Source organism: Pseudophryne corroboree, chromosome 6 (genome assembly GCF_028390025.1).
Source record: "Pseudophryne corroboree isolate aPseCor3 chromosome 6, aPseCor3.hap2, whole genome shotgun sequence".
NCBI lineage: Eukaryota > Metazoa > Chordata > Amphibia > Anura > Myobatrachidae > Pseudophryne > Pseudophryne corroboree.
This window is the reverse complement of record NC_086449.1, coordinates 40,179,612-40,207,350: the sequence shown is the minus strand read 5'-3', so window position 1 is coordinate 40,207,350 and position 27,739 is coordinate 40,179,612. Positions and strand designations below refer to the sequence as shown.

Below are 27,739 nucleotides of genomic sequence, written 5' to 3'. Positions count from 1 at the left end.
TCATGGTCAGAGAACACTTTAATTATTCTATCTCCTAAAGTAACAATTACATAGAGCTCAGGTCGGTGGGTTTGTTTGCTCACTAAAGTCCTTTTATACAAAAGAAGGTTGTGCCGGTGCAGTAGGTGTAGCCTCCGCTTTCAGAAGAAGAGGCCTCTCATCCTCCGCCCGATTCCCTGGCGGTCATACAGGATGTTGAACTTGTTGACGAATTGGTTCATGGTGTTGCAGGTCTTGGTGATGGTGCCCAGGTAAGACATTAAGCCGACGTCATTGCATTGCTGCCATGAAAGGGAGAAGAGAACATCGAGAGGGTGATGAGAGCGAAGTTGGAAATAGTACGTGGGGAGGGGGGGGAATGGACTGCACACCCTAATTTTTAACATAATAAGAGGCGCTATCATGCTGAGATTTGTGGTGCCACACAGAAATAAAGAGAAAATGCAGGCTCACACACTAAACACTAAGAACATTGGCAATATCAACAATATTAGAATAAACTCTGCAGTTTAACATGGAGTGAAATTAAGGCTCTTAGCATAATTGTGCTTGTCGGGGGATCCCGTGCTCTGGACTTGAACCTTAGGAATTTTAGGGATCTACCTGGTGAGGTCTCCTGGACTTGGTAGGTGGGCCCATATTTTTTGGCCAAAATTTATGCTAAGAACCTCCATTTTACTCCACGTTAAATTGCAGAGTTTATTTTAATTGTTTAGATTATTTAGAGTGTGCACCTGCATTTTCTCTTTTTTTCGAGGTTGGAAAGAGGATCTAATACGGACAGATGGATGATGAGGGCAAATCATTTTCCTACTTACATCGTAGAAGTCCATCTTAAACTTGTCAGTGCTGAGTACAGGGAGACAGTGGCACAGAGCGGAGGCCTCGCGCAGAATTTCATGATTAAAGGGAACCTCTCCTGTACAGAGAGGAACAGAGGTGGTCACATGGGCACTACATGAGGAGGTACAGAGAAGGACATGTGGCACCAGATGTCTACTTACCAGCCTCAGCCGCTCTAACATACTCCAGAATGAGCCGGACCCGACTGTGCAGCATCTTTATGGCGCTGTGCTGCGCAATAAGATGCTCCGCTACTAGAAGGAGAAATTGCACACGGTCACTGGACAGTTCATGTGCACATTGCACCCAAGACGGCTCGGTTTCCATCTCTTACCTGTCGAGTTCTCCCCGCTGCCAGTCGCTGTCATTCGAGCTACATGGTCTACACCGATTCTCTCTGCCTCTTCTGTGGCCAACGTGTACGGTAACTCCGCCAACAGCATGGTGGCCTGGAAGAGACAAATACACAGTGAGATTACAAGGAACCATGAAAGATTCATGCAGCCAAGGGTTGGTTAATACAAAAAACCATCATGGCCCATCAGAGACATTTAAATCAGGAAAGAGAGGACTACAATCATCAGACACAACTAGGATTGGGAGAGAGACAATCGTGGATATCTAGTCAAGGAGGCGAGGGATGATCAGTATCATCAGAGACAACAACTAAGATTGGGAGAAGACAGAAGACTAGTATAAGAGACAACGAAGAGTAAGAGGAAAGAGAAGAAAGGACTAGAGAGACCATAAGGATTGAGAGTAGCGAGAGTGTTACAGAATTATCTGAGCTGTCAATGGAGGAATTTTGCTCCATACTAGGGTGGCCAATCCTGGGATAGGCAGGTTACCGGGATTTGTGGCCCAAATTACCAGGATCTGAATCCCTGGATTGGAGGTTCCAATCCCAGGATTTGGGGATTGCCAAAATGTTTGTTCTTTCTGCTGGGCAGCACTGAGCACCTAATCACTCAGCGCAGATGCTGCTTAGCTGTACGCTGTGCCGCGTGATGACCGGGGGGGAGGGCAACTCAATCCGGGTTTGAGAGTTTTTCAATCCCAAATCCCGGAATTGAAAAAACAGGCCAGAATTTACTTCATACAGAGATGCATTTAAAAAAAAACCAACCTTCCTGTATCAGTGTGATAGAATACTCACATCAATGCTCCATGCTGCTGGGGACCCTGCGCATTCCACTATATAACTCTCAGTCTGTGGCTTCCTGCTGCCTCCATTCCCCTCCTCACATCATGTCACTGCCCCTGTCACATGCAGCCCTGTCCTCACTGACACATTACTCATCTCCTGATATACTCTGTGCTGCTGGGGACCCTGCGCATTCCACTATATAAAACTCTCAGTCTGTGGCTTCCTGCTGCCTCCATTCCTCTCTTCACATCATGTCACTGCCCCTGTCACATGCAGCCCTGTCCTCACTGACACATCACTCATCTCCTGATATACTCTGTGCTGCTGGGGACACTGCTCCTTCCACTATATAACTCTCAGTCTGTGGCTTCCTGCTGCCTCCATTCCCCTCCTCACATCATGTCACTGCCCCTGTCACATGCAGCCCTGTCCCCACTGACACATCACTCATCTCCTGATATACTCTGTGCTGCTGGGGACCCTGCTCCTGCCACTATATAACTCTCAGTCTGTGTCTTCCTGCTGCCTCCATTCCTCTCTTCACATCATGTCACTGCCCCTGTCACATGCAGCCCTGTCCTCACTAACACATCACTCATCTCCTGATATACTCTGTGCTGCTGGGGACCCTGCTGCCTCCAATTCCCCTCCTCACATCATGTCACTGCCCCTGTCACATGCAGCCCTGTCCTCACTAATACATCACTCATCTCCTGATATACTCTGTGCTGCTGGGGACCCTGCTCCTCCCACTATATAACTCTCTGTGGCTTCCTGCTGCCTCCATTCCCCTCCTCACATCATGTCACTGCCCCGTCACATGCAGCCCTGTCCTCACCGACACATCACTCATCTCCTGATAATAGGATTTTGGTACTTACCAGGTAAATCCTTTTCTTTGAATCCATAGGGGGCACTGGAGTACTCTTGGGATATGGACGGCTTTAGCAGGAACAGGGCACTGAATATTTAAATTTAGAACTCTCCTCCCCTCCATATCCCAGAGTACCTCAGTGCTTTTTACTGAGCTGAACAGGAGCGATAGAGAGGTTGACAATGGAGTATTACATATAACATAACGGACAACAACAAAGTTGACACATAACGTTACTGACAACTAAACAGTTGACACCATAACCGATAGAACTTGAAACTTTGAAGCCGGTCGGTGAGAATGTGTTACCATAAGATCCCCTGAACTTACCACAAACCAGGTAAAACTGCTCTGGGTGGGCGTCCAGTGCCCCCTATGGATTCAAAGAAAAGGATTTACCTGGTAAGTACCAAAATCCTATTTTCTTTTTCATCCACTAGGGGTCACTGGAGTACTCTTGGGACGTACCAAAGCTTCCCCTGTGGGCGGGAGAGCTGTTTGGCAACTGTAACACTAGGCGGCCAAAGCTAGAAGCTGATGCCGCAAACGTATCAAACTTGTAAAAGTGCACAAACGTGTGCACTGATGACCATGTAGCTGCACGGCAAAGCTGCGTCGTAGGAGCCCCACGACCAGCTGCCCATGAAGTTCCCACAGAACGTGTGGAATGAGCTGTTACTGATGTAGGCGGCCGTAACCCAGCATGAAGGTAAGCCTGACGTATGGTCACTTTAATCCATCTGGATAAGGTCTGCTTAAAAGCTGGCCAACCCATCTTGGCAGCATCATAGAGAACAAACAACGTATCCGTCTTACGAACTGTAGACGTTCGGGATACATAAACGCGTAGTGCGCATACCACATCCACAGTTCCAGAATCTTCTGTTAACACTGGAACTACTATTGGTTGATTGATGTGAAAAGATGACACTATCTTTGGTAAGAAAGCGGGATTCGTCCGAAGTTCCGCTCTGTCATCATGAAACACCAAATACGGTGGCTTGCATGACAAGGCACCCAAATCTGAAACACGCCTTGCCGAAGCTAAGGCTAGGAGAAAAAATAAGATTTTAAACCTACCAGTAAATCTATTTCTCCTAGTCCGTAGAGGATGCTGGGGACTCCGTAAGGACCATGGGGTATAGAAGGGCTCCGCTGGAGATAGGGCACCTAAAAAGAATTTTGACTATGGGTGTGCACTGGCTCCTCCCTCTATGCCCCTCCTCCAGACCTCAGTTAGAGAACTGTGCCCAGAGAAGATGGACAATACAAGGTAGGATTTAGCAATCCAAGGGCAAGATTCATACCAGCCCACACCAAGCATACCACGTAACCTGGAACATACATAACCAGTTAACAGTATGAACAAAACAACAGTAATGGTCCAAGACCTATTCCAACTGTAACATAACCCTTATGTAAGCAACAACTATATATAAGTCTTGCAGAGTTTCCGCACTGGGACGAGCGCCCAGCATCCTCTACGGACTAGGAGAAATAGATTTACCGGTAGGTTTAAAATCTTATTTTCTCTTACGTCCTAGAGGATGCTGGGGACTCCGTAAGGACCATGGGGTTTATACCAAAGCATCCAATCGGGCGGGAGAATGCGTATGACTCTGCAGCACCGATTGAGCAAACATGAGGTCCTCATCAGCCAGGGTATCAAACTTGTAAAATTTAGCAAAAGTGTTTGACCCCGACCAAGTCGCCGCTCGGCAAAGCTGTAATGCCGAGACGCCTCGGGCAGCCGCCCAAGAAGAGCCCACCTTCCTAGTGGAATGGGCTTTAACCGAATTTGGTATCGGCAATCCAGCCGTAGAATGAGCCTGCTGAATCGTATTACAGATCCATCGAGCAATAGTCTGCTTCGAAGCAGGTGCGCCAATCTTATTAGCAGCATACAGGACAAACAGAGCCTCTGTTTTCCTAATTATAGCCGTTCTGGCTACATAAATTTTTAAGGCCCTGACTACATCCAGGGATCTGGAATCCTCCAGGTCACTTGTAGCCACAGGCACCACAATAGGTTGATTCATATGGAATGAAGAAACCACTTTAGGCAAAAATTGCGGACGTGTCCTCAATTCAGCTCGATCCACATGAAAAATCAAATAGGGGCTCTTGTGTGACAAAGCCGCCAATTAAGACACTCGCCTTGCTGATGCCAAGGCCAACAGCATGACCACCTTCCAGGTAAGAAATTTCAACTTCACCTTGTTAAGCGGTTCAAACCAGTGTGATTTTAGGAACTGCAACACCACGTTCAGGTCCCATGGAGCCACTGGAGGCACAAAAGGGGGCTGGATATGCAGCACTCCCTTTACAAATGTCTGGACTTCTGGAAGAGAAGCCAATTCCTTCTGAAAGAAAATCGAGAGGGACGAAATCTGTACCTTAACAGAGCCTAATTTCAGGCCCATATCCACTCCTGTCTGTAGGAAGTGGAGAAAACGACCCAGATGAAAATCTTCCGTAGGTGCATTCTTGGTCTCACACCAAGACACATACTTTCGCCAGATACGGTGATAATGCTTAACCGTCACCTCCTTCCTAGCCTTTATTAAAGTAGGGATGACCTCTTCTGGAATCCCCTTTTTCGCTAGGATTCGGCGTTCAACCGCCATGCCGTCAAACGTAACCGCGGTAAGTCTTGAAATACCCAGGGCCCCTGTTGCAACAGGTCTTCCCTCAGAGGAAGAGGCCAGGGATCTCCTGTGAGCATCTCTTGTAGATCTGAGTACCAGGCCCTTCGAGGCCAGTCTGGGACAATGAGTATTGTCTGTACGTTTCTTTGCCTTATGATCCTCAACACTTTTGTGATGAGAGGAAGTGATGAGAGGAAGAGGAGGAAACACGTAGACCGATTTGAACAGCCACGGTGTTATCAGAGCATCTACTGCCACTGCCTGAGGGTCCCGAGACCTGGCGCAATACCTCCGAAGCTTTTTATTGAGGCGTGACGCCATCATGTCTATTTGAGGAGTTCCCCAAAGACGTGTTATGTCTGCAAAGACTTCTTGATGAAGTCCCCACTCTCCTGGATGGAGATCGTGTCTGCTGAGGAAGTCTGCTTCCCAGTTGTCCACTCCCGGAATGAAGACAGCCGACAGAGCGCTTACATGATTTTCCGCCCAGCGAAGAATCCTTGTGGCCTTGGCGGTTCACATGAGCCACTACTGTGACATTGTCTGATTGAATCAGAACCGGTAGGTTTCGAAGAAGACTCTCCGCTTGTCGAAGGCCGTTGTAAATGGCCCTGAGTTCCAACACATTGATGTGTAGACAGGACTCCTGGTCTGACCAAAGACCCTGACATTTTTTTCCCTGTGTGACCGCTCCCCATCCTCGGAGGCTCGCGTCCGTGGTAACCAGGATCCAATCCTGAATTCCGAACCTGCGACCCTCCAGCAGGTGAGCACTTTGCAACCACCACAGGAGAGACACTCTGGCCCCTGGGGACAGAGTTATTTTCCGATGTAAGTGCAGATGGGACCCGGACCACTTGTCCAGAAGGTCCCATTGAAAAGTCCTTGCATGGAACCTTCCGAAGGGAATGGCCTCGTAGGCCGCCACCATTTTTCCCAGAACTCGAGTGCATTGATGAACTGACACCCTTTTCGGTTTTAGCAGGTCTCTGACCATGTTCTGGATGTCCTGGGCTTTCTCTATTGGGAGGAAGACCTTCATTTGTTCCGTATCCAGTATCATACCTAGGAACGGTAGTCGAGTTGTCGGAATCAACTGTGACTTTGGTAGATTTAGAATCCAACCGTGTTGCTGGAGCACTCTCAGAGAGAGCGCCACACTGCTCAGCAATTTGTCCCTTGATCTCGCTTTTATCAGGAGATCGTCCAAGTATGGGATAATTGTGACTCCATGCTTGCGCAGGACCACCATCATTTCCGCCATTATCTTGGTGAAAATCCTCGGGGCCGTGGAAAGTCCAAACGGCAACGTCTGAAATTGGTAATGACAATCCTGTACAGCGAATCTCAGGTATTCCTGATAGGGGGCATATATGGGGACATGAAGGTACGCATCCTTTATGTCCAGAGCTACCATAAACTCTCCCTCCTCCATGTTGGCTATTATCGCTCTGAGTGATTCCATTTTGAATTTGAATCTTTTTATGTACAGGTTTAGGGATTTCAGATTCAAAATAGGTCTGACCGAACCGTCCGGTTTCGGGACCACAAATAGGGTTGAGTAGTAACCTCTTCCCTGCTGGTGCAGGGGAACCTTGATTATCACTTGCTGTATACACAGCGTTTGAATTGCAGCTAACACTATATCCCTTTCCGATGTGGAAGCTGGTAGGGCCGATTTGAAAAATCGGCGCGGGGGCACCTCCTCGAATTCCAATTTGTAACCTTGTGAAACTATTTCCAACACCCAGGGATTCAGGTCTGAACTGACCTAGGCCTGACTGAAAAGTCGAAGACGTGCCCCCACCGATGCGGACTCCCTCAGGGGAGCCCCAGCGTCATGCTGTGGGTTTTGGAGCAGCCGGGGAGGACTTTTGTTCCTGGGCACCTGCCGAAGCAGGTGCTCTTTTGGCTCTGCCCTTACCTCTGGCGAGGAAAGAGGATCCCCGACCTCTTCTGGACTTGTGCGACCGAAAGGACTGCATCTGATAGGGTGTTACTTTCTTTTGCTGTTGGGGAACATATGGTAAAAAATTTGATTTACCTGCTGTAGCTGTGGAAACCAGGTCCGTCAGCCCATCCCCAAACAATACATCACCCTTATAGGGTAGTACTTCCATATGTTTTTTGGAATCCGCATCACCCGTCCATTGGCGAGTCCATAAGGATCTTCTCGCTGAGATAGACATGGCATTGGCCCTAGAAGCTAGCAATCCAATGTCCCTTTGAGCATCCCTCATAAATAAGACTGCGTCTTTTATATGGGCTAGAGTAAGAATATAGTATCTTTATCCATATTATCAAATTGATCTGTCAGCTCATCTGTCCAAGCTGCAATTGCGCTACACACCCATGCAGACGCAATTGTCGGTCTTAGCACAGCACCCGTATGAGAATAAATACACTTTAAGGTAGTTTCTTGCCTGCGATCTGCAGGGTCCTTAAGGGCCGCTGTGTCAGGAGACGGTAGCGCCACTTTCTTGGACAAGCGCGTCAGGGCCTTGTCCACAGTGGGGGATGATTCCCAAATCTCCCTGTCCTGCTTAGGGAAGGGGTATGCCATATATAAAAAAAATTGGGGGGGGGGGGGGGGGGATCTGCGGTCTCTTTTCCGGAGTCTCCCAAGCTTTTCCAAAGAAATCATTTAATTCTTGGGCTGAGGGAAAATTAATAATCTGTTTCTTTCCCTTAAACATGTGTACCCTTGTGTCGGGGACCGAGGGTTCATCCTCAATATGCAACACATCCCTTATTGCCACAATCATACACTGAATGGTTTTAGTCACCCTAGGGTGCAATTTTACTTCGTCATAGTCAACACTGGAGTCAGAATCCGTGTCGGTAGTAGTGTCTTGTGTTAAGGGACGCTTTTGAGACCCCGACGGGCCCTGTGAGTCGGTCCAATCCGAGGATTGACCCCCTGATGTCACCCCTAAGTCAGCCTTATCAAGCCTTTTATGTAAAGATGCCACACTTGCATTCAACATATGCCACATGTCCATCCAATCTGGAGTCGGCACAACCGACGGGGACACACCACTCATTTGCTCCACCTCCTCCTTGGAGAAGCCTTCCGCCTCAGACATGTCGACACACACGTACCGACACCCCACACACACAGGTATTAACCTACTTGGGGACATAACCCCAACCAGGCCCTTAGGAGAGACAGAGAGAGAGTATGCCAGCACACACCAGCGCCTAAAAACACTGGAAAAAATATGACCAGATAGCGCTTTTTTATATATAATATACCAATTCCCACTCACTGCGTCGCTAATGTGCCCCCCTCCTCTTTTTTCCAGCCTGTGAAGTTCAGCAGGGGAGAGACCAGGGAGCCAGCGTTCATGTATGCAGCTTCTGGCGCTGGTTAGTGCTGAGGATGAAGCCCCCCCTCCCCCCTTCAGTGCTGCTGTGTGTGTGTGACTGGGAGCAATGGCGCGCACCTCATGAAGATCTGATGTCTTCTGCCTTCTCATACTCACCCGGCTTCTATCTTCGGCATCTGTGAGGAGGACGGCGGCGCGGCTCCGGGACGAACCCCAGGTGAGACCTGTGTTCCGACACCCTCTGGAGCTAATGGTGTCCAGCAGCCTTAGAAGCAGTGCCCAACTTGACAAGCCAGCTCTGCTTCTCTCTCCTCGGTCCCACGATGTAGGGAGCCTGTTGCCAACAGGACTCCCTGAAAATAAAAAACCTAACAAAATTCTTTTTCAAACAGAAAACTCTGGAGAGCTCTCTGCAGTGCACCCATTCTCCTCTGGGCACAAGATCTAACTGAGGTCTGGAGGAGGGGCATAGAGGGAGGAGCCAGTGCACACCCATGGTAAAAGTTCTTTTTAGGTGCCCTATCTCCTGCGGAGCCCGTCTATACCCCATGGTCCTTACGGAGTCCCCAGCATCCTCTAGGACGTAAGAGAAATTGTTTTCCAAGTGAGAAACTTAATATCCACTTGTTGTAAGGGTTCAAAATATGAAGACTGTAAAAAATCTAAAACCAGATTCAAGTCCCATGGTGCTGTAGGTGGAATGAATGGAGGCTGTACTCGGAGGACACCTTGCAGAAAAGTGTGTACAGACGGCAATAGAGCCAATCGTCTTTGAAAGTAAATTGACAAAGCAGATACCTCCACCTTTAGTGTAGATAAACGCAGTCCTCCATCTAACCCCGTCTGTAGAAATAACAAAAGACGGGATAACTTAAAAGATGTCGGAAACTTCCGAGCTTCACACCAACCTATATAGGCACGCCAAATTCTGTAATAATGAGCTGCCGTAACTGGCTTCCTAGCACGTAACATGGTTGGTATAACCGATTCTGGAATGCCCTCTCTTCTTAAGAGGGCGGTCTCAACAGCCACCCCGTCAAACGCAGCCGCGCTAAATCGGGGTAAAGGAACGGACCCTGTTGTAACAGGTCCGGACGTAGTGGGAGCGGCCAAGGATCGTCTGCAAGTAGTCCGCGGAGATCCGAGAACCAAGCTCTCCGAGGCCAATGAGGCGCCACTAGTATGACTGTGGCCGGACTCTCTTTTGATCCGTTTTAGCAACAGAGGGAGCAGAGGAAACGGTGGAAACAGATACACGAGGCTGTACGGCCACGCGATTGTGAGAGCATCTACCGCCACTGCCTTTGGATCTCGCGTTCTGGACACATACTGGGGCGTTTGGTGATTGTGGCGAGATGCCATCAGGTCCACTTGAGGGTAACCCCACCTCTGGACCAACATGTGAAACACTTCTGGATTTAATGCCCATTCTCCTGGATGAAAATCCCGACGGCTGAGATAATCCGCCTTCCAGTTGTCCACTCCCGGAATGAACACTGCCGACAATATCACTTGGTGATGCTCGGCCCAATTGAGGATTCAAGCTACTTCCCGCATTGCCATGCGGCTTCTCGTTCCTCCTTGTTTGTTGATGTACGCGACCGCCGTCGCGTTGTCGGACTGCATCTGGACAGTCTGCGACTGAAGCATGTGCACTGCTTGTCGTAGCGTTGCCCGGAGTTCCAGGACATTTATAGACAGCAATCTTTCGTGATCCGCCCAGAGACCCTGGAGCTGACAATTTTGAACGACAGCTCCTCAACATCTGAGACTCGCGTCGTCATTAGAATTATCCAATTCCAGGCGCCGAACCGTTTCCCTGCGGTTAGATTGTGTACTTTGAGCCACCAGAGTAGAGATACTCTGGCCCGTGGTGACAACCTCACCCTGTGGTGAATCTGCAGATGCGAGCCCGACCACTGTGCGAGCACATCCAGTTGAAAAGGACGTGAGTGAAATCTTCCGAACTGAAGCGCTTCGAAAGCCGCCACCATTGTGCCTAAGAGGCAAATGCACAAATGTACCGAGACTGTGCGTGGCTTGAGCACTAATTGTACCAGATGACGAATAATCTGTACTTTCTGTTCTGATAGGTAAATTCTTTGATTTACCGTATCGAGAATCATACCTAGGAATTGAAGTCGTTGAGACGGAATTAAATGTGATTTCTTGAAGTTGACAATCCAACCGTGCTGAACTAGTACATTGTACGTTAGCAACGCATGTTGGAGGAGCATCTGTTGAGACGGACTTTGATGAGCAGATCGTCCAAGTACGGAACTATTATCACTCCCAGGGATCTGAGATGAGCTATCATCACAGACATCACTTTGGTGAATACCCGAGGCGCTGACGAGAGGCCAAACGGTAGAGTCTGAAACTGGTAATGGTTCTGCCGTATTGCAAAACGCAAGAACCTCTGATGAGGTGGCCAAATCGGAATGTGTAAGTACGCATCCTTAAGATCTAGCGCAATCATGAATTCCTGTGGCTCTAAACCTGCAATTACTGACCACAGAGATTCCATCTTGAATCTGTAGTAAGTGACGTACTGATTGAGACCCTTTAAGTTCAATATTGGCCTGACGGAGCCATCCGGCTTTGGTACCACAAACAGACTGGAATAATAACCCTGACCTTGTTGGTGTACAGCAACCGGAATCAAAACTGCTGAATCCAGCAGGGACTGAATGGCAATTTGCAGAACCGCCCTCTTGTCGTCCGACAGAGGCAGTCTGTCTTGAAAAACCGCAGTGGCGGGAGACAGTCGAACTCTATTTTGTAACCTTTTAACACTAAATTGCGGATCCACCCATCTGTGGATGTCTGGAACCACGCCAAATGGAACGTCTGAAGGCGTGCTCCCACAATTGGAGATCCGAGATGGGCTGGGAGCCCGTCATGCCACTGGCTTGTCGGTGACTTTAGCATCCTGACGACTGGTGTTGGTTTGTTGTAAACCACGTCCTCGACCTCATCTACCAGGCGTGGCTGTTCCTCTACCACGGCCTCGAAAGGGCTGAGGTCTAAAGGATTTGAACGCCAGGCCAGAGTATTTCCGTCTAGGTACCGTTGGAGGCAATGGTAGGAAAACAGACTTTCCTCCCGTGGCCTCAGAAATCCATTTGTCCAATTCAGGACCAAACAACTTCTCGCCACCGTAAGGTAACGCCTCTATACCTCTTTTGACCTCTGCCTCCGCTTGCCAAGAACGCAGCCAGAGTGCTCGTTGTGCTGTAACTAGCGACGATGAAAGGCGAGAAGTGAGCTGACAGACGTCAGTAGAAGCTGTACATAGATAATCAGCAGCTTCACAGATTTGATCAGCGAGAAGTATACGGTGATCGTCATGTAGGGCAGACTTGAGTTCTGTTATCCATACCATTAGCGCCTTAGTTACCCAAATGCCAACCAGGTCTAAGCAACACTCCTGCTGCTATATACATGGACTTTAGCATAGCTTCTATTTTACGGTCTGAAGGGTCTTTAAGCGTAGTAGCAGTTGGTACTGGTATGGTTAATTTCTTTGTAAGTTTTGACACAGACGAATCCACCAATGGCGGATTCTCCCTTGTAGCTGTCACAGACTCTGGAAACGGGTAGCTAGACTTAAATCTACGAGGTATAGAAAACCGTTTATCTGGATTCTTTCGTGTTTCTACTAACATCTTATTAAGAGATTCCGAAACAGGAAAACACATTGGAGTTCTCTGTCGTTTAGTAAAGACGACTTCATCATTTGTCAGAGGCTCCTCGGTTTCTGTAAACTTCAGAGACTGACGCACCGCTCTGATGAGATTATCAATGCCTGGGCTGTCAAAATCTTCACTATCTGACTGCTGGTCCACTTCGCCCTCCTCACCCTCATCTTGCGCAGTGAGGTCTGGCATGGAATCGTCAGAATGCAACATAGCAGAAACTGGTAAATCATAAGACAAATGAAATTTATCCCTTCTACCCAAAATGGACTTGGACTTTTGGCAAGGCTGAGACGCCTCCGGTAGTTCTGGCGGTCTCACCCTAGACTCAGATCTTGCCGCTTCCCGCTCCTGTCGAGCGGCGGCCAATTCTGATTGCAATCCAGCCATGACATCTGTTAGCATAGCCCATGGAGGGTCCGGAAATGAAACCGGCTTTGAAACCGGAGCGGAAATCGTATTCGTAGCTGAATTCACAAAACATACTGTACATGTGGTAGATCCATCCGGTAACACACTCTTACAGACATTGCAGTGAAACTGCTTTTTAGTTTTTGCTGGTGCCTTACTCATTATGCAGACAGACAATACAATATACAAAGACAGACAACTTGCACGACTCAGTAAAATAGTACTAAGGTGTGTCTATATATATATATATATATATATATATATATATCTGGCCAAGTGCAGTGCACGTGGCCAGTACTATATGAAATCTGATCTCAAAGTCCCACTAACACCCGTGCACCTCCGGTGGAGTAGAGATGTAGGACAGGAACGTTCTGGAATCACAACAGGAAGAATGGTTAAAATGGCCCCCATGCCATGCTTACAGTTATAATCACAGTACAGGTTATAATTTGAGAAAAACATATATAACCTGAAAATAATAAGATTTTACTTACCGATAAATCTATTTCTCGTAGTCCGTAGTGGATGCTGGGACTCCGTAAGGACCATGGGGAATAGCGGCTCCGCAGGAGACAGGGCACAAAATAAAAGCTTGAGATATCAGGTGGTGTGCACTGGCTCCTCCCGCTATGACCCTCCTCCAAGCCAGTTAGGATACTGTGCCCGGACGAGCGTACATAATAAGGAAGGATATTGAATCCCGGGTAAGACTCATACCAGCCACACCAATCACACCGTACAACTCGTGATCTTAACCCAGTTAACAGTATGATAAATTTAAAGGAGCCTCTGAAAAGATGGCTCAACAATAATAACCCGAATTTTTTGTAACAATAACTATATACAAGTATTGCAGACAATCCGCACTAGGGATGGGCGCCCAGCATCCACTACGGACTACGAGAAATAGATTTATCGGTAAGTAAAATCTTATTTTCTCTAACGTCCTAAGTGGATGCTGGGACTCCGTAAGGACCATGGGGATTATACCAAAGCTCCCAAACGGGCGGGAGAGTGCGGATGACTCTGCAGCACCGAATGAGAGAACTCCAGGTCCTCCTCAGCCAGGGTATCAAATTTGTAGAATTTAGCAAACGTGTTTGCCCCTGACCAAGTAGCTGCTCGGCAAAGTTGTAAAGCCGAGACCCCTCGGGCAGCCGCCCAAGATGAGCCCACTTTCCTTGTGGAATGGGCTTTTACTGATTTTGGCTGTGGCAATCCTGCCACGGAATGTGCAAGCTGAATTGTACTACAAATCCAACGAGCAATCGTCTGCTTTGAAGCAGGAGCACCCAGCTTGTTGGGTGCATACAGGATAAACAGCGAGTCAGTTTTCCTGACTCCAGCCGTCCTGGAAACATATATTTTCAAGGCCCTGACAACGTCCAGCAACTTAGAGTCCTCTAAGTCCCTAGTAGCCGCAGGTACCACAATAGGTTGGTTCATGTGAAATGCAGAAACCACCTTAGGTAGAAATTGAGGACGAGTCCTCAATTCCGCCCTGTCAGAATGAAAATTTAGGTAAGGGCTTTTACATGATAAAGCCGCCAATTCTGACACACGCCTAGCTGAAGCCAAGGCCAACAGCATCGACACCTTCCACGTGAGATATTTTAAATCTACCGTAGACAATGGTTCAAACCAGTGTGATTTTAGAAATCTCAACACAACATTGAGATCCCAAGGTGCCACTGGAGGCACAAAAGGAGGCTGTATGTGCAGCACCCCTTTCACAAATGTCTGAACTTCAGGTACTGAAGCCAGTTCTTTCTGGAAGAATATCGACAGGGCCGAAATTTGAACCTTAATGGACCCTAATTTTAGGCCCATAGACAGTCCTGTTTGCAGGAAATGCAAGAAACGACCCAGTTGAAATTCCTGTGTAGGGGCCTTCTTGGCCTCACACCACGCAACATATTTACGCCAAATGCGGTGATAATGTTTTGCGGTTACTTCCTTTCTGGCTTTTACCAGAGTAGGGATGACTTCTTCTGGAATGCCCTTGTCCTTCAGGATCCGGCGTTCAACCGCCATGCCGTCAAACGCAGCCGCGGTAAGTCTTGGAACAGACAAGGCCCCTGCAGTAGCAGGTCCTGTCTTAGAGGTAGAGGCCACGGTTCGTCCGTGAGCATCTCTTGAAATTCCGGGTACCAAGACCTTCTTGGCCAATCCGGAACCACGAGTATAGTTCTTACTCCTCTCCTTCTTATGATTCTCAATACTTTCGGTATGAGGGGCAGAGGAGGGAATACATACACTGACTGGTACACCCACGGCGTTACCAGAGCGTCCACTGCTATTGCCTGAGGGTCCCTTGATCTGGCGCAATATCTGTCCAGTTTTTTGTTTAGACGTGACGCCATCATGTCCACCTTTGGTCTTTCCCAACGGTTTACAATTTGGTGGAAGACTTCTGGGTGAAGTCCCCACTCTCCCGGGTGAAGGTCGTGTCTGCTGAGGAAGTCTGCTTCCCAGTTGTCCACTCCCGGAATGAACACTGCTGACAGTGCTATCACATGATTTTCCACCCAGCGAAGAATCCTTGCAGTTTCTGCCATTGCCCTCCTGCTTCTCGTGCCGCCCTGTCTGTTTATGTGGGCGACTGACGTGATGTTGTCCGACTGGATCAACACCGCCTGACCCTGAAGCAGAGGTTTTGCTTGAATTAAGGCATTGTAAATGGCCCTTAGTTCTAGAATGTTTATATGAAGAGATGTTTCCATGCTTGACCACAAGCCCTGGAAATTCCTTCCCTGTGTGACTGCTCCCCAGCCTCTCAGGCTGGCATCCGTGGTTACCAGGATCCAATCCTGAATGCCAAATCTGCGGCCCTCTAGTAGATGAGCCCTCTGAAGCCACCACAGGAGAGACACCCTTGTCCTTGGCGACAGGGTTATCCGTTGATGCATCTGAAGATGCGATCCGGACCATTTTCCCAGTAGATCCCACTGAAAAGTTCTTGCATGGAATCTTCCGAATGGAATCGCTTCGTAAGAAGCCACCATTTTTCCCAGGACCCTTGTGCACTGATGCACTGAGACCTGTCCTGGTTTTAGGAGGTTCCTGACTAGCTCGGATAACTCCCTGGCCTTCTCCTCCGGGAGAAACACCTTCTTCTGGACTGTGTCCAGAATCATTCCTAAGAACAGTAGACGTGTCGTTGGAATCAGCTGCGATTTTGGAATATTTAGAATCCATCCGTGCTGACTTAGCACTACCTGAGATAGTGCCACTCCGACTTCTAACTGTTCCTTGGTTCTTGCCCTTATCAGGAGATCGTCCAAGTAAGGGATAATTAAGATGCCTTTTCTTCGTAGAAGAATCATCATTTCGGCCATTACCTTGGTAAAGACCCGAGGCGCCGTGGACAATCCAAACGGCAGCGTCTGAAACTGATAATGACAGTTTTGTACTACAAACCTGAGGTACCCTTGGTGAGAAGGATATATTGGGACGTGGAGATAAGCATCCTTGATGTCCAGCGACACCATATAGTCCCCCTCTTCCAGGTTCGCTATCACCGCTCTGAGTGACTCCATCTTGAATTTGAACCTTTTTATGTAAGTGTTCAAAGATTTTAGATTTAATATTGGTCTCACCGAGCCGTCCGGCTTCGGTACCACAAATAGTGTGGAATAATACCCCTTCCCCTGTTGTAAGAGGGGTACCTTGATTATCACCTGCTGGGAGTACAGCTTGTGAAAGGCTTCCAGAACTGCCTCCCTGTCGGAGGGAGACTTTGGTAAAGCAGACTTCAGGAACCGATGAGGAGGAAACGCCTCGAATTCCAGTTTGTACCCCTGTGATACTACCTGTAGAATCCAGGGATCCACTTGCGAGTGAGCCCACTGCGCGTTGAAATTCTTGAGACGGGCCCCCACCGTGTCTGAGTCTGCTTGTAAAGCCCCAGCGTCATGCTGAAGACTTGGCAGAAGCAGGGGAGGGCTTCTGCTCCTGGGAAGCGGCTGCATGGTGCTGCCTTTTTCCTCTTCCTCTGCCCTTGGGCAGAAAAGAGTGACCTTTTGCTCGCTTGTACTTATGGGAACGAAAGGACTGAGTTTGAAAAGACTGTGTCTTTTTCTGTTGATGTGAAGTAACCTGGGGTAAAAAGGTGGATTTTCCAGCCGTTGCCGTGGCCACCAGGTCTGTTAGACCAGCCCCAAATAACTCCTCCCCCTTATACGGCAATACTTCCATGTGCCGTTTGGAATCTGCGTCCCCTGACCACTGTCTGGTCCATAATGCTCTTCTGGCAGAGATGGACATTGCGCTTACTCTTGATGCCAGGGTACAAATATCCCTCTGCGCATCACGCATATATAGCAATGCATCCTTTAAATGTTAACAGAATATTGTCCCTATCCAGGGTATCAATATTCTCAGTCAGGGAATCCGCCCATGCGACTCCAGCACTGCACATCCAGGCTGATGCGATTGCTGGTCGCAGTATAACACCAGTATGTGTGTATATACTTTTCAGGATATTTTCCAGCCTCCTATCAGCTGGTTCTTTGAGGGTGGCCGTATCAGGGGACGGTAACGCTACTTGTTTAGATAAACGTGTGAGCGCCTTATCTACCCTAGGGGGTGTTTCCCACCGTGCCCTAACCTCTGGCGGGAAAGGGTATAGTGCTAATAACTTATTAGAAATTAGCTGTTTTTTATCGGGGGAAACCCACGCTTTATCACACACCTCATTTATTTCCTCAGACTCAGGAAAAACTATTGGCAGTTTTTTCACACCCCACATAATACCCGCCTTTGAGGTATTTGTAGTGTCAGAAAGGTTCAATGCCTCTTTCATTGCCGTGATCATGTAACGTGTGGCCCTACTGGACATTACGTTTGTCTCGTCACCGTCGACACTAGATTCAGTATCTGGATCTGGATCCGTGTCGACCCACTGAGGTAGCGGCCGTTTTAAGGCCCCTGAGGGTGTCTGAGACGCCTGAACAGGCACTAATTGATTTGCCGGCTTTCTCATGTCGTCAACAGTTTTTTGTAAATTGCTGACATTATCACTTAATTGCTTAAACACAATCATCCAGTCAGGTGTCGACTCCCTAGGGGGTGACATCACTAACACAGGCAACTGCTCCGCCTCCACCTCATTTTCCTCCTCATACATGTCGACACACGCGTACCGACACACAGCACACACACCGGGAATGCTCTGATAGAGGACAGGACCCTACTTAGCCCTTTGGAGAGACAGAGGGAGAGTCTGCCAGCACACACCCAGCGCTATATATATACAGGGATAACCTTATATAAGTGTTAATCCCTTATAGCTGCTGTTAATCTAGTTATTTGCTGCCAAAATGCCCCCCCTTCTCTTTTTTACCCTGAATCAGATGCAGTACTGCAGGGGAGAATCAGGGAGCCGTCCTTCCAGCGGAGCTGTGAGGGAATAATGGCGCCAGTGTGCTGAGGAGATAGGCCCCGCCCCTTCACGACGTCCTTAACTCCCGCTTTTTTGTGTAAAATGGCAGGGGAAAAAATACATCCATATAGCCCTGGAGCTATATGTGATGTATTCCTTTTGCCAGCTAAGGTATATGTGTGTTATATTGCGTCTCAGGGCGCTCCCCCCCAGCGCCCTGCACCCTCAGTGACCGGAGTGTGAAGTGTGCTGAGAGCAATGGCGCACAGCTGCGGTGCTGTGCGCTACCTTAGTCTTGAAGACAGGATGTCTTCTGCCGCCGCTTTCACCGGACCTTCGTCTCTTCTGGCTCTGTAAGGGGGACGGCGGCGCGGCTCCGGTGACCCATCCAGGCTGAACCTGTGATCGTCCCTCTGGAGCTAACGTCCAGTAGCCTAAGAAGCCCAATCCACTCTGCACTCAGGTGAGTTCGCTTCTTCTCCCCTTAGTCCCACGATGCAGTGAGCCTGTTGCCAGCAGGACTCACTGAAAATAAAAAAACCTAACTAAACTTTTATTCTAAGCAGCTCTGGAGAGCTACCTAGTTTGCACCCTTCTCGGCCGGGCACAAAAATCTAACTGGCTTGGAGGAGGGTCATAGGGGGAGGAGCCAGTGCACACCACCTGATATCTCAAGCTTTTATTTTGTGCCCTGTCTCCTGCGGAGCCGCTATTCCCCATGGTCCTTACGGAGTCCCAGCATCCACTTAGGACGTTAGAGAAATGCTGTTTAACAAATCCTGTTAATAAAGGCTTAATAGCCTATGCATTCTTATAACCCATGCAGCCTTGTATACTGCCGCTGCTATGGGTATTATACACCTCTCCCCCCCTGTGCAGCTGCGCTGCCTGAGAGACTTTCCCCCCCCCCCCCTCCCTCCCGTGCTCCGTGTACCGCTGTCTATTCTAGCGGGGAGCGGGTACACGGAGCCGGGGAACGTTACAGGGAGCCGGTGCGCGGGTAGAGGGAGCCGGGGAGCGCGCTCCATAGAGCCTTGGACCGGTGGCTATGGAGTGAAGAAAGTGTCGCCGGCGGCGGCTCTGTGCGGCGGGGCTGAGCGGCTCTGGCATCTGCTTACAAGACTAAGCAGCGGCGGTGTCCTGTTAGCGGCGGGCGGCGCACATAACGAAAAGTATCCCCACACAGCGGGGCGACAGCGTTAGCTGACCGCCCCGTCCCCAAACCTACCTGGACGCCTGTGGTGAGGGGCTATGACGGGGCTTCTTCTGCAAGCTCCGTCCAGCCTTTCCTGCAGGTTGACTGCTCTTGGCTGTGAGGGTGCTCTGTAGTGAGGACCGACACGCCAGTAGCTGCTTGTAGCAGCTTCCACTATCCCGGACCCACGCCTTTTGGAAGGGGGGGAAGGGATGTGGATAAAGTTTAGTAAAAATTAAAATTAAAATAAAATATTCAAAATAAGTGTTGGAGCTCCACACAAGCCTTGTTATTGCTGTGAGCACAGAAAAAACACTGAGGTACTCTGGGATATGGAGGGGAGGAGAGTTCTAAATTTAAATATTCAGTGCCCTGTTCCTGCTAAAGCCGTCCATATCCCAAGAGTACTCCAGTGACCCCTAGTGGATGAAAAAGAAATACTCTGTGCTGCTGGGGACCCTGCTCCTCCCACTATATATCTCAGTCTGTGGTTTCCTGCTGCCTCCATTCCCCTCCTCACATCATGTCACTGCCCCCGTTACATGCAGCCCTGTCCTCACTGACATATCATTCATCTCCTGATATACTCTGTGCTGCTGGGGACCCTGCTCCTACCACTATATAACTCTCAGTCTGTGGCTTCCTGCTGCCTCCATTCCCCTCCTCACATCATGTCACTGCCCCTGTCACATGCAGTCCTGTCCTCGCTGAGATAATCACACACTGATCTGGTTGGACATTACAGGACACACCGGGATGACAACGGAATCTGACAGGATGCTGAGATGACAGTGATACCCTGCTTATAAACCCTTGTAGTATATGAGACAAGGTGACAACAAGGAGCCGGACTCACCTCTCCATTCACGATGTCTATCACCGATTCGTACACACTGACTGGAAGCTGTGGGAGAAGGAAGAGCGTTAGACGTACAGGGCAGCTGGTAATAGAGACAGAGGTGGAATCTGCCCCAGGTCAGGGTACTTACATCAGTGTGCTTTGTCATGGGGTTTAACTTCAGGAAAAGCGGGGACTCAATAATCTCACACACCTGGGGAAGGAGGAAAAGGCGTGTTATTAGGAGGACCTGGGATCACATCAGCCATTGACCAGGGGGAGGACGAAAACCTGGTCTCATTGGTCTAGATTCATAGGATGACCCCGCCCTCAGCTGGCGCCCCCAGACACACTCATCCCCGTTGACCCCACGGAAGGTATTATACCTGTTTGTGGACGTGAATGTCGGACGGGTCCGGGGGTCCTCCTGTTGTGTACCAGCCCAGGAACTCCATGTCTTTAAACACCTGCTTAACTACAGAGAAACAGTCACATGTTACACCCGATCCCCAATATCTAATCTTCCACTGGTAAATACATGGAAATAACCCCCCAGACAGATGCACAGCACCACTTACCTGCATGGTGATTCTCAGTATGTGTTCCTATTCTCTATGTATGCAGCGGTGCACAGTACCACTACTCGTTTCTGTATGCTGGAAGTAATTCTCGGAATGCATGGAGGGCTGCACAGTAGGAGCACTCTCTCTGTATGTGTTCTCATTCTGGGTGTATGGGGAGCTGCACAGTACAACTTCTCTGGGCACAATTCTCAGTAAATGTATGCAGTAACCCGGGGTTTAGTTGGCTTATTATTATGCATTACTGGACTCCTGTGCAACATCCCTCATACTAACAAATGCTGAGCAGACCAATGCGCTGGTCATTACTCACACTGCTCCTTCCTGGTGTAATAATACTCTATATCACAGGTAGTGCGCTGGTCATTACTCACACTGCTCCTTCCTGGTGTAATAATACTCTATATCACAGGTAGCGTGCTGGTCATTGCTCACACTGCTCCTTCCTGGTGTAATAATACTCTATATCACAGGTAGTGCGCTGGTCATTACTCACACTGCTCCTTCCTGGTGTAATAATACTCTGTATATCACAGGTAGCGTGCTGGTCATTGCTCACACTGCTCCTCCTTGGTGTAATAATACTCTGTATATCACAGGTAGCGTGCTGGTCATTACTCACACTGCTCCTTCCTGGTGTAATAATACTCTATATCACAGGTAGCGTGCTGGTCATTACTCACACTGCTCCTCCTTGTGTAATAATACTCTGTATATCACAGGTAGCGTGCTGGTCATTACTCACACTGCTCCTTCCTGGAGTAATAATACTCTATATCACAGGTAGTGCGCTGGTCATTACTCACACTGCTCCTCCTTGGTGTAATAATACTCTGTATATCACAGGTAGTGCGCTGGTCATTACTCACACTGCTCCTTCCTGGTGTAATAATACTCTGTATATCACAGGTAGTGCGCTGGTCATTACTCCCACTGCTCCTTCCTGGTGTAATAATACTCTGTATATCACAGGTAGCGTGCTGGTCATTACTCACACTGCTCCTTCCTGGTGTAATAATACTGTATATCACAGGTAGCGTGCTGGTCATTACTCACACTGCTCCTTCCTGGTGTAATAATACTCTATATCACAGGTAGCGTGCTGGTCATTACTCACACTGCTCCTTCCTAATGTAATAATACTCTATATCACAGGTAGCGTGCTGGTCATTGCTCACACTGCTCCTCCTTGGTGTAATAATACTGTATATCACAGGTAGCGTGCTGATCATTACTCACACTGCTCCTTCCTGGTGTAATGATACTCTGTATATCACAGGTAGCGTGCTGGTCATTGCTCACACTGCTCCTCCTTGGTGTAATAATACTGTATATCACAGGTAGCGTGCTGATCATTACTCACACTGCTCCTTCCTGGTGTAATGATACTCTGTATATCACAGGTAGCGTGCTGGTCATTGCTCACACTGCTCCTCCTTGGTGTAATAATACTCTGTATATCACAGGTAGCGTGCTGGTCATTACTCACACTGCTCCTTCCTGGTGTAATGATACTCTGTATATCACAGGTAGCGTGCTGGTCATTACTCACACTGCTCCTTCCTGGTGTAATGATACTCTGTATATCACAGGTAGCGTGCTGGTCATTACTCACACTGCTCCTTCCTGGTGTAATGATACTCTGTATATCACAGGTAGCGTGCTGGTCATTACTCACACTGCTCCTTCCTGGTGTAATGATACTCTGTATATCACAGGTAGCGTGCTGGTCATTACTCACACTGCTCCTCCTAGGTGTAATAATACTCTGTATATCACAGGTAGCGTGCTGGTCATTGCTCACACTGCTCCTTCCTGGTGTAATAATACTCTGTATATCACAGGTAGCGTGCTGGTCATTGCTCACACTGCTCCTCCTGGTGTAATGATACTGTATATCACAGGTAGCGTGCTGGTCATTGCTCACACTGCTCCTCCTTGGTGTAATGATACTGTATATCACAGGTAGCGTGCTGGTCATTACTCACACTGCTCCTCCTAGGTGTAATGATACTGTATATCACAGGTAGCGTGCTGGTCATTGCTCACACTGCTCCTCCTTGGTGTAATAATACTCTGTATATCACAGGTAGCGTGCTGGTCATTACTCACACTGCTCCTTCCTGGTGTAATAATACTCTATATCACAGGTAGTGCGCTGGTCATTGCTCACACTGCTCCTCCTTGTGTAATAATACTCTGTATATCACAGGTAGCGTGCTGGTCATTACTCACACTGCTCCTTCCTGGTGTAATGATACTGTATATCACAGGTAGCGTGCTGGTCATTACTCACACTGCTCCTTCCTGGTGTAATGATACTGTATATCACAGGTAGCGTGCTGGTCATTACTCACACTGCTCCTTCCTGGTGTAATGATACTGTATATCACAGGTAGCGTGCTGGTCATTACTCACACTGCTCCTTCCTGGTGTAATGATACTGTATATCACAGGTAGCGTGCTGGTCATTACTCACACTGTTCCTTCCTGGTGTAATGATACTGTATATCACAGGTAGCGTGCTGGTCATTGCTCACACTGCTCCTCATTGGTGTAATAATACTCTATATCACAGGTAGCGTGCTGGTCATTACTCACACTGCTCCTCCTTGGTGTAATAATACTCTGTATATCACAGGTAGCGTGCTGGTCATTACTCACACTGCTCCTCCTTGGTGTAATAATACTCTGTATATCACAGGTAGCGTGCTGGTCATTACTCACACTGCTCCTCCTTGGTGTAATAATACTCTATATCACAGTTAGTGCGCTGGTCATTACTCACACTGCTCCTCCTTGGTGTAATAATACTCTATATCACAGGTAGCGTGCTGGTCATTACTCACACTGCTCCTTCCTGGTGTAATAATACTCTGTATATCACAGGTAGCGTGCTGGTCATTACTCACACTGCACCTTCCTGATGTAATAATACTCTGTATATCACAGGTAGCGTGCTGGTCATTGCTCACACTGCTCCTTCCTGGTGTAATAATACTCTATATCACAGGTAGCGTGCTGGTCATTACTCACACTGCTCCTTCCTGGTGTAATGATACTGTATATCACAGGTAGCGTGCTGGTCATTACTCACACTGCTCCACCTTGGTGTAATAATACTGTATATCACAGGTAGCATGCTGGTCATTACTCACACTGCTCCTCCTTGGTGTAATAATACTCTTTATTGATTGTGATTTTTTCATCGTTGATCTGCGACAGGAGCTCAAATGAGTTCATCACCTCGATGTTCCTTCCCTCCTGCTTGCCGATGAGCGCTCCGATCACTGGGGAGAAGGCAGGACACAGACAGTGATATACCGGGAGCTGTGACGGTGGCCTGGGAGGGACATAGGGGTGATGGTACCAGGATTCTGAGCAGGGGCAGAAGGCAATGTCTTACCTTGCACCGGTCGTCCCTCTTGTGATCTCATACGGATCCAGTGGTCAGAGATGTTTAAGATCACGAGGGGATGAAGTGCGACAGCCACACTCCCGGTTACCCCTTGTGCCATTACCGTGGGGAGGACTGGGGAGAAGAAGGCAAAACACTTATATCACATTCACAAGCTCACCATCACTGTCATCCAACACCAACCCCTTCATATCTCAGAGACATGTGTGTAATAGGTGCGGGTGATGCGGGGCGCAGGCTGGCAGCGTGTGCGGGTGATGCGGGGCGCAGGCTTGCAGTGTGTGCGGGTGATGCGGGGCGCAGGCTGGCAGTGTGTGCGGGTGATGCGGGGCGCAGGCTGGCAGCGTGTGCGGGTGATGCGGGGCGCAGGCTGGCAGCCTGTGCGGGTGATGCGGGGCGCAGGCTGGCTGCGTGTGTGGGTGATGCGGGGCGCAGGCTGGCAGCGTGTGGGTGATGCGGGGCGCAGGCTGGCAGCGTGTGTGGGTGATGCGGGGCGCAGGCTGGCAGCCTGTGCGGGTGAAGCGGGGCGCAGGCTGGCAGCCTGTGCGGGTGAAGCGGGGCGCACGCTGGCAGTGTGTGTGGGTGATGCGGGGCGCAGGCTGGCAGTGTGTGTGGGTGATGCGGGGCGCAGGCTGGCAGCCTGTGCGGGTAAAGCGGGGCGCAGGCTGGCAGCCTGTGCAGGTGATGCGGGGCGCAGGCTGGCAGCCTGTGCGGGTGATGCAGGGCGCAGGCTGGCAGCCTGTGCGGGTGATGCAGGGCGCAGGCTGGCAGCCTGTGCGGGTGAAGCGGGGCGCAGGGTGGCAGTGTGTGTGGGTGATGCGGGGCGCAGGCTGGTAACATGTGCGGGTGATGCGGGGCGCAGGCTGGCAGTGTGTGTGGGTGATGCGGGGCACAGGCTGGTAACATGTGCGGGTGATGCGGGGCGCAGGCTGGCAGCGTGTGTGGGTGATGGAGGGCGCAGGCTGGTAGCGTGTGCGGGTGATGCGGGTCGCGGGCTGGCAGCGCGTGCGGGTGATGCGGGGAACAAGCTGGTAGCGTGTGCGGGTGATGCGGGGCACAAGCTGGTAGCTTGTGCGGGTAATGCGGGGCGCAGGCTGGCAGTATGTGCAGGTGATGCAGGGCGCCGGCTGGCAGTGTGTGCGGGTGATGCGGGGTGCAGGCTGGCAGTGTGTGCGGGTGATGGGAGGCGCAGGTTGGCAGTGTGTGGATGACACAGGCTGGCAAAGTTAGGGTGATTTGGGGACGCAGGCTGGCAGCGCGTGTGGGTGATTTGGGGGTGCAGGCTGGCAGCGCGTGCGGGTGATTTGGGGGCACAGGCTGGCAGCGCGTGCGGGTGATTTGGAGGTGCAGGCTAGCAGTGCGTGTGGGTGATTTGGGGGTGCACATGGGTGATTTGGGGGTGCAGGCTGGCAGTGCGTGTGGGTGATATGTGGGTGATTTGGGGGTGCAGGCTGGCAGTGCGTGTGGGTGATTTGGGGGTGCAGGCTGGCAGTGCGTGTGGGTGATTTGGGGGTGCGTGTGGGTGATTTGGGGGTGCGTGTGTGGGTGATTTGGGGGTGCAGGCGGGCAGTGCGTGTGGGTGATTTGGGGGTGCAGGCTGGCAGTGCGTGTGGGTGATTTGGAGGTGCAGGCTGGCAATGCGTGTGGGTGATTTGGGGGTGCAGGCTGGCAGTGCGTGTGATTTGGGGGTGCAGGCTGGCAGTGCGTGTGATTTGGGGGTGCAGGCTGGCAGTGCGTGTGGGTGATTTGGGGGTGCAGGCTGGCAGTGCGTGTGGGTGATTTGGGGGTGCAGGCTGGCAGTGCGTGTGGGTGATTTGGGGGTGCAGGTTGGCAGTGCGTGTGGGTGATTTGGGTTGCGTGTGGGTGATTTGGGGGTGCAGGCTGGCAGTGCGTGTGGGTGATTTGGGGGTGCAGGCTGGCAGTGTGTGTGGGTGATTTGGGGTGCGTGTGGGAGATTTGGGGGTGCAGGCTGGCAGTGCGTGTGGGAGATTTGGGGGTGCAGGCTGGCAGTGCGTGTGGGAGATTTGGGGGTGCAGGCTGGCAGTGCGTGTGGGAGATTTGGGGGTGCAGGCTGGCAGTGCGTGTGGGAGATTTGGGGGTGCAGGCTGGCAGTGCGTGTGGGGGATTTGGGGGTGCAGGCTGGCAGTGCGTGTGGGTGATTTGGGGGTGCAGGCTGGCAGTGCGTGTGGGTGATTTGGGCGTGCAGGCTGGCAGTGCGTGTGGGAGATTTGGGGGTGCAGGCTGGCAGTGCGTGTGGGCGATTTGGGGGTGCAGGCTGGCAGTGCGAGATTTGGGGGTGCAGGCTGGCAGTGCGTGTGGGTGATTTGGGGGTGCAGGCTGGCAGTGCGTGTGGGAGATTTGGGGGTGCAGGCTGGCAGTGCGTGTGGGAGATTTGGGGGTGCAGGTTGGCAGTGTGTATTTCTACAATTACATATTTAATACGGATGTCATCCACCTATAACTCCTCAGCTGTCAGTCACACTCTGGGCGTGCCTCTCTATAGGGGACAATCACACCCGTCACACTCCCAGCATCAGAGCAGGTGCTGAGGAGCATTCCACGGCAGCAGCCATCTGTTTATTGGGCCCCATGGTATGAGAGCCGCAAACCCTCCATGCCATGGCCCCAGAAGCACCCCCTGTACTGCCACAGGAGAGGTGACACTGATACAGCGGTACCCATCACAGGGGGCTGCCAGCTGTGCTTTATTCCGTATTAATTCCAGTACTACTGGTTGTGATTATTAGTCAGATGTGGATAAATAATAAGAATAACAACAACTATAATATCCACTAAAAATAACATTGAATTACGTCACTTCCTGCCGTCTAATGACTGACGCCTCTGAGAGCCAATGACAGCGCAGACATCGGTTCCCGCCCAGCGCGGGATGCCCACAGTCTCCACCACCCGAGCACCATGGTGGCTCATCAACGTAACCTCAAGCGGGTCACCCTGCATCACTCAAGACGGCAGCTCCCCGTCTCTTCTGGAGACCTTGTGACCGCGAGGCGGTACTCACCGGCACCGTCCACCTCCATTCCACTACCATTCGGAGCCGCCACAGCTGCCGCCATCTTGCTCCACCCGGCTTGCCTCACACTGCGCCTGCGCAAACTTCGCACACTGCCCTTTTTTTACGCATGCGCGGCCTGTAATGCTGCTGCGCGTGCGCGCTGCCTGTCTTCTTATCGCGCATGCGTGATGTGTATCCCCATGCAACCTCTGGGGGCGCTGTGGTACCGTGAAAAACCATCTCTTTATTACGGTTTATACGGCAGTAGTGCGCATGCGCTTCCCACTGTCACCTGCTTTTCACACTTGTTCCCCAGCTACAGAGTGCAGGGCTGGGCTCATCCTATAGATTCAAT

At 50.2% G+C, this 27,739-nt stretch overlaps 1 protein-coding gene across 1 annotated transcript; it reads right to left on the bottom strand.

Moving 5' to 3' along the window:
- Positions 1–27,499, bottom strand: COPS6 (COP9 signalosome subunit 6). Its single transcript, XM_063930895.1, has 10 exons — positions 27,391–27,499; positions 24,357–24,482; positions 24,109–24,240; positions 20,756–20,844; positions 20,521–20,583; positions 20,388–20,435; positions 1,178–1,292; positions 1,005–1,097; positions 819–919; positions 1–281 (listed from the first exon to the last, which is right to left on the bottom strand). The coding sequence occupies exons 1-10, from the start codon at positions 27,443–27,445 to the stop codon at positions 141–143; spliced, it is 963 nt and encodes a 320-aa protein (XP_063786965.1). The 5' UTR covers positions 27,446–27,499; the 3' UTR covers positions 1–140.
- Between the last annotated feature and the right edge of the window lie 240 nt (positions 27,500–27,739).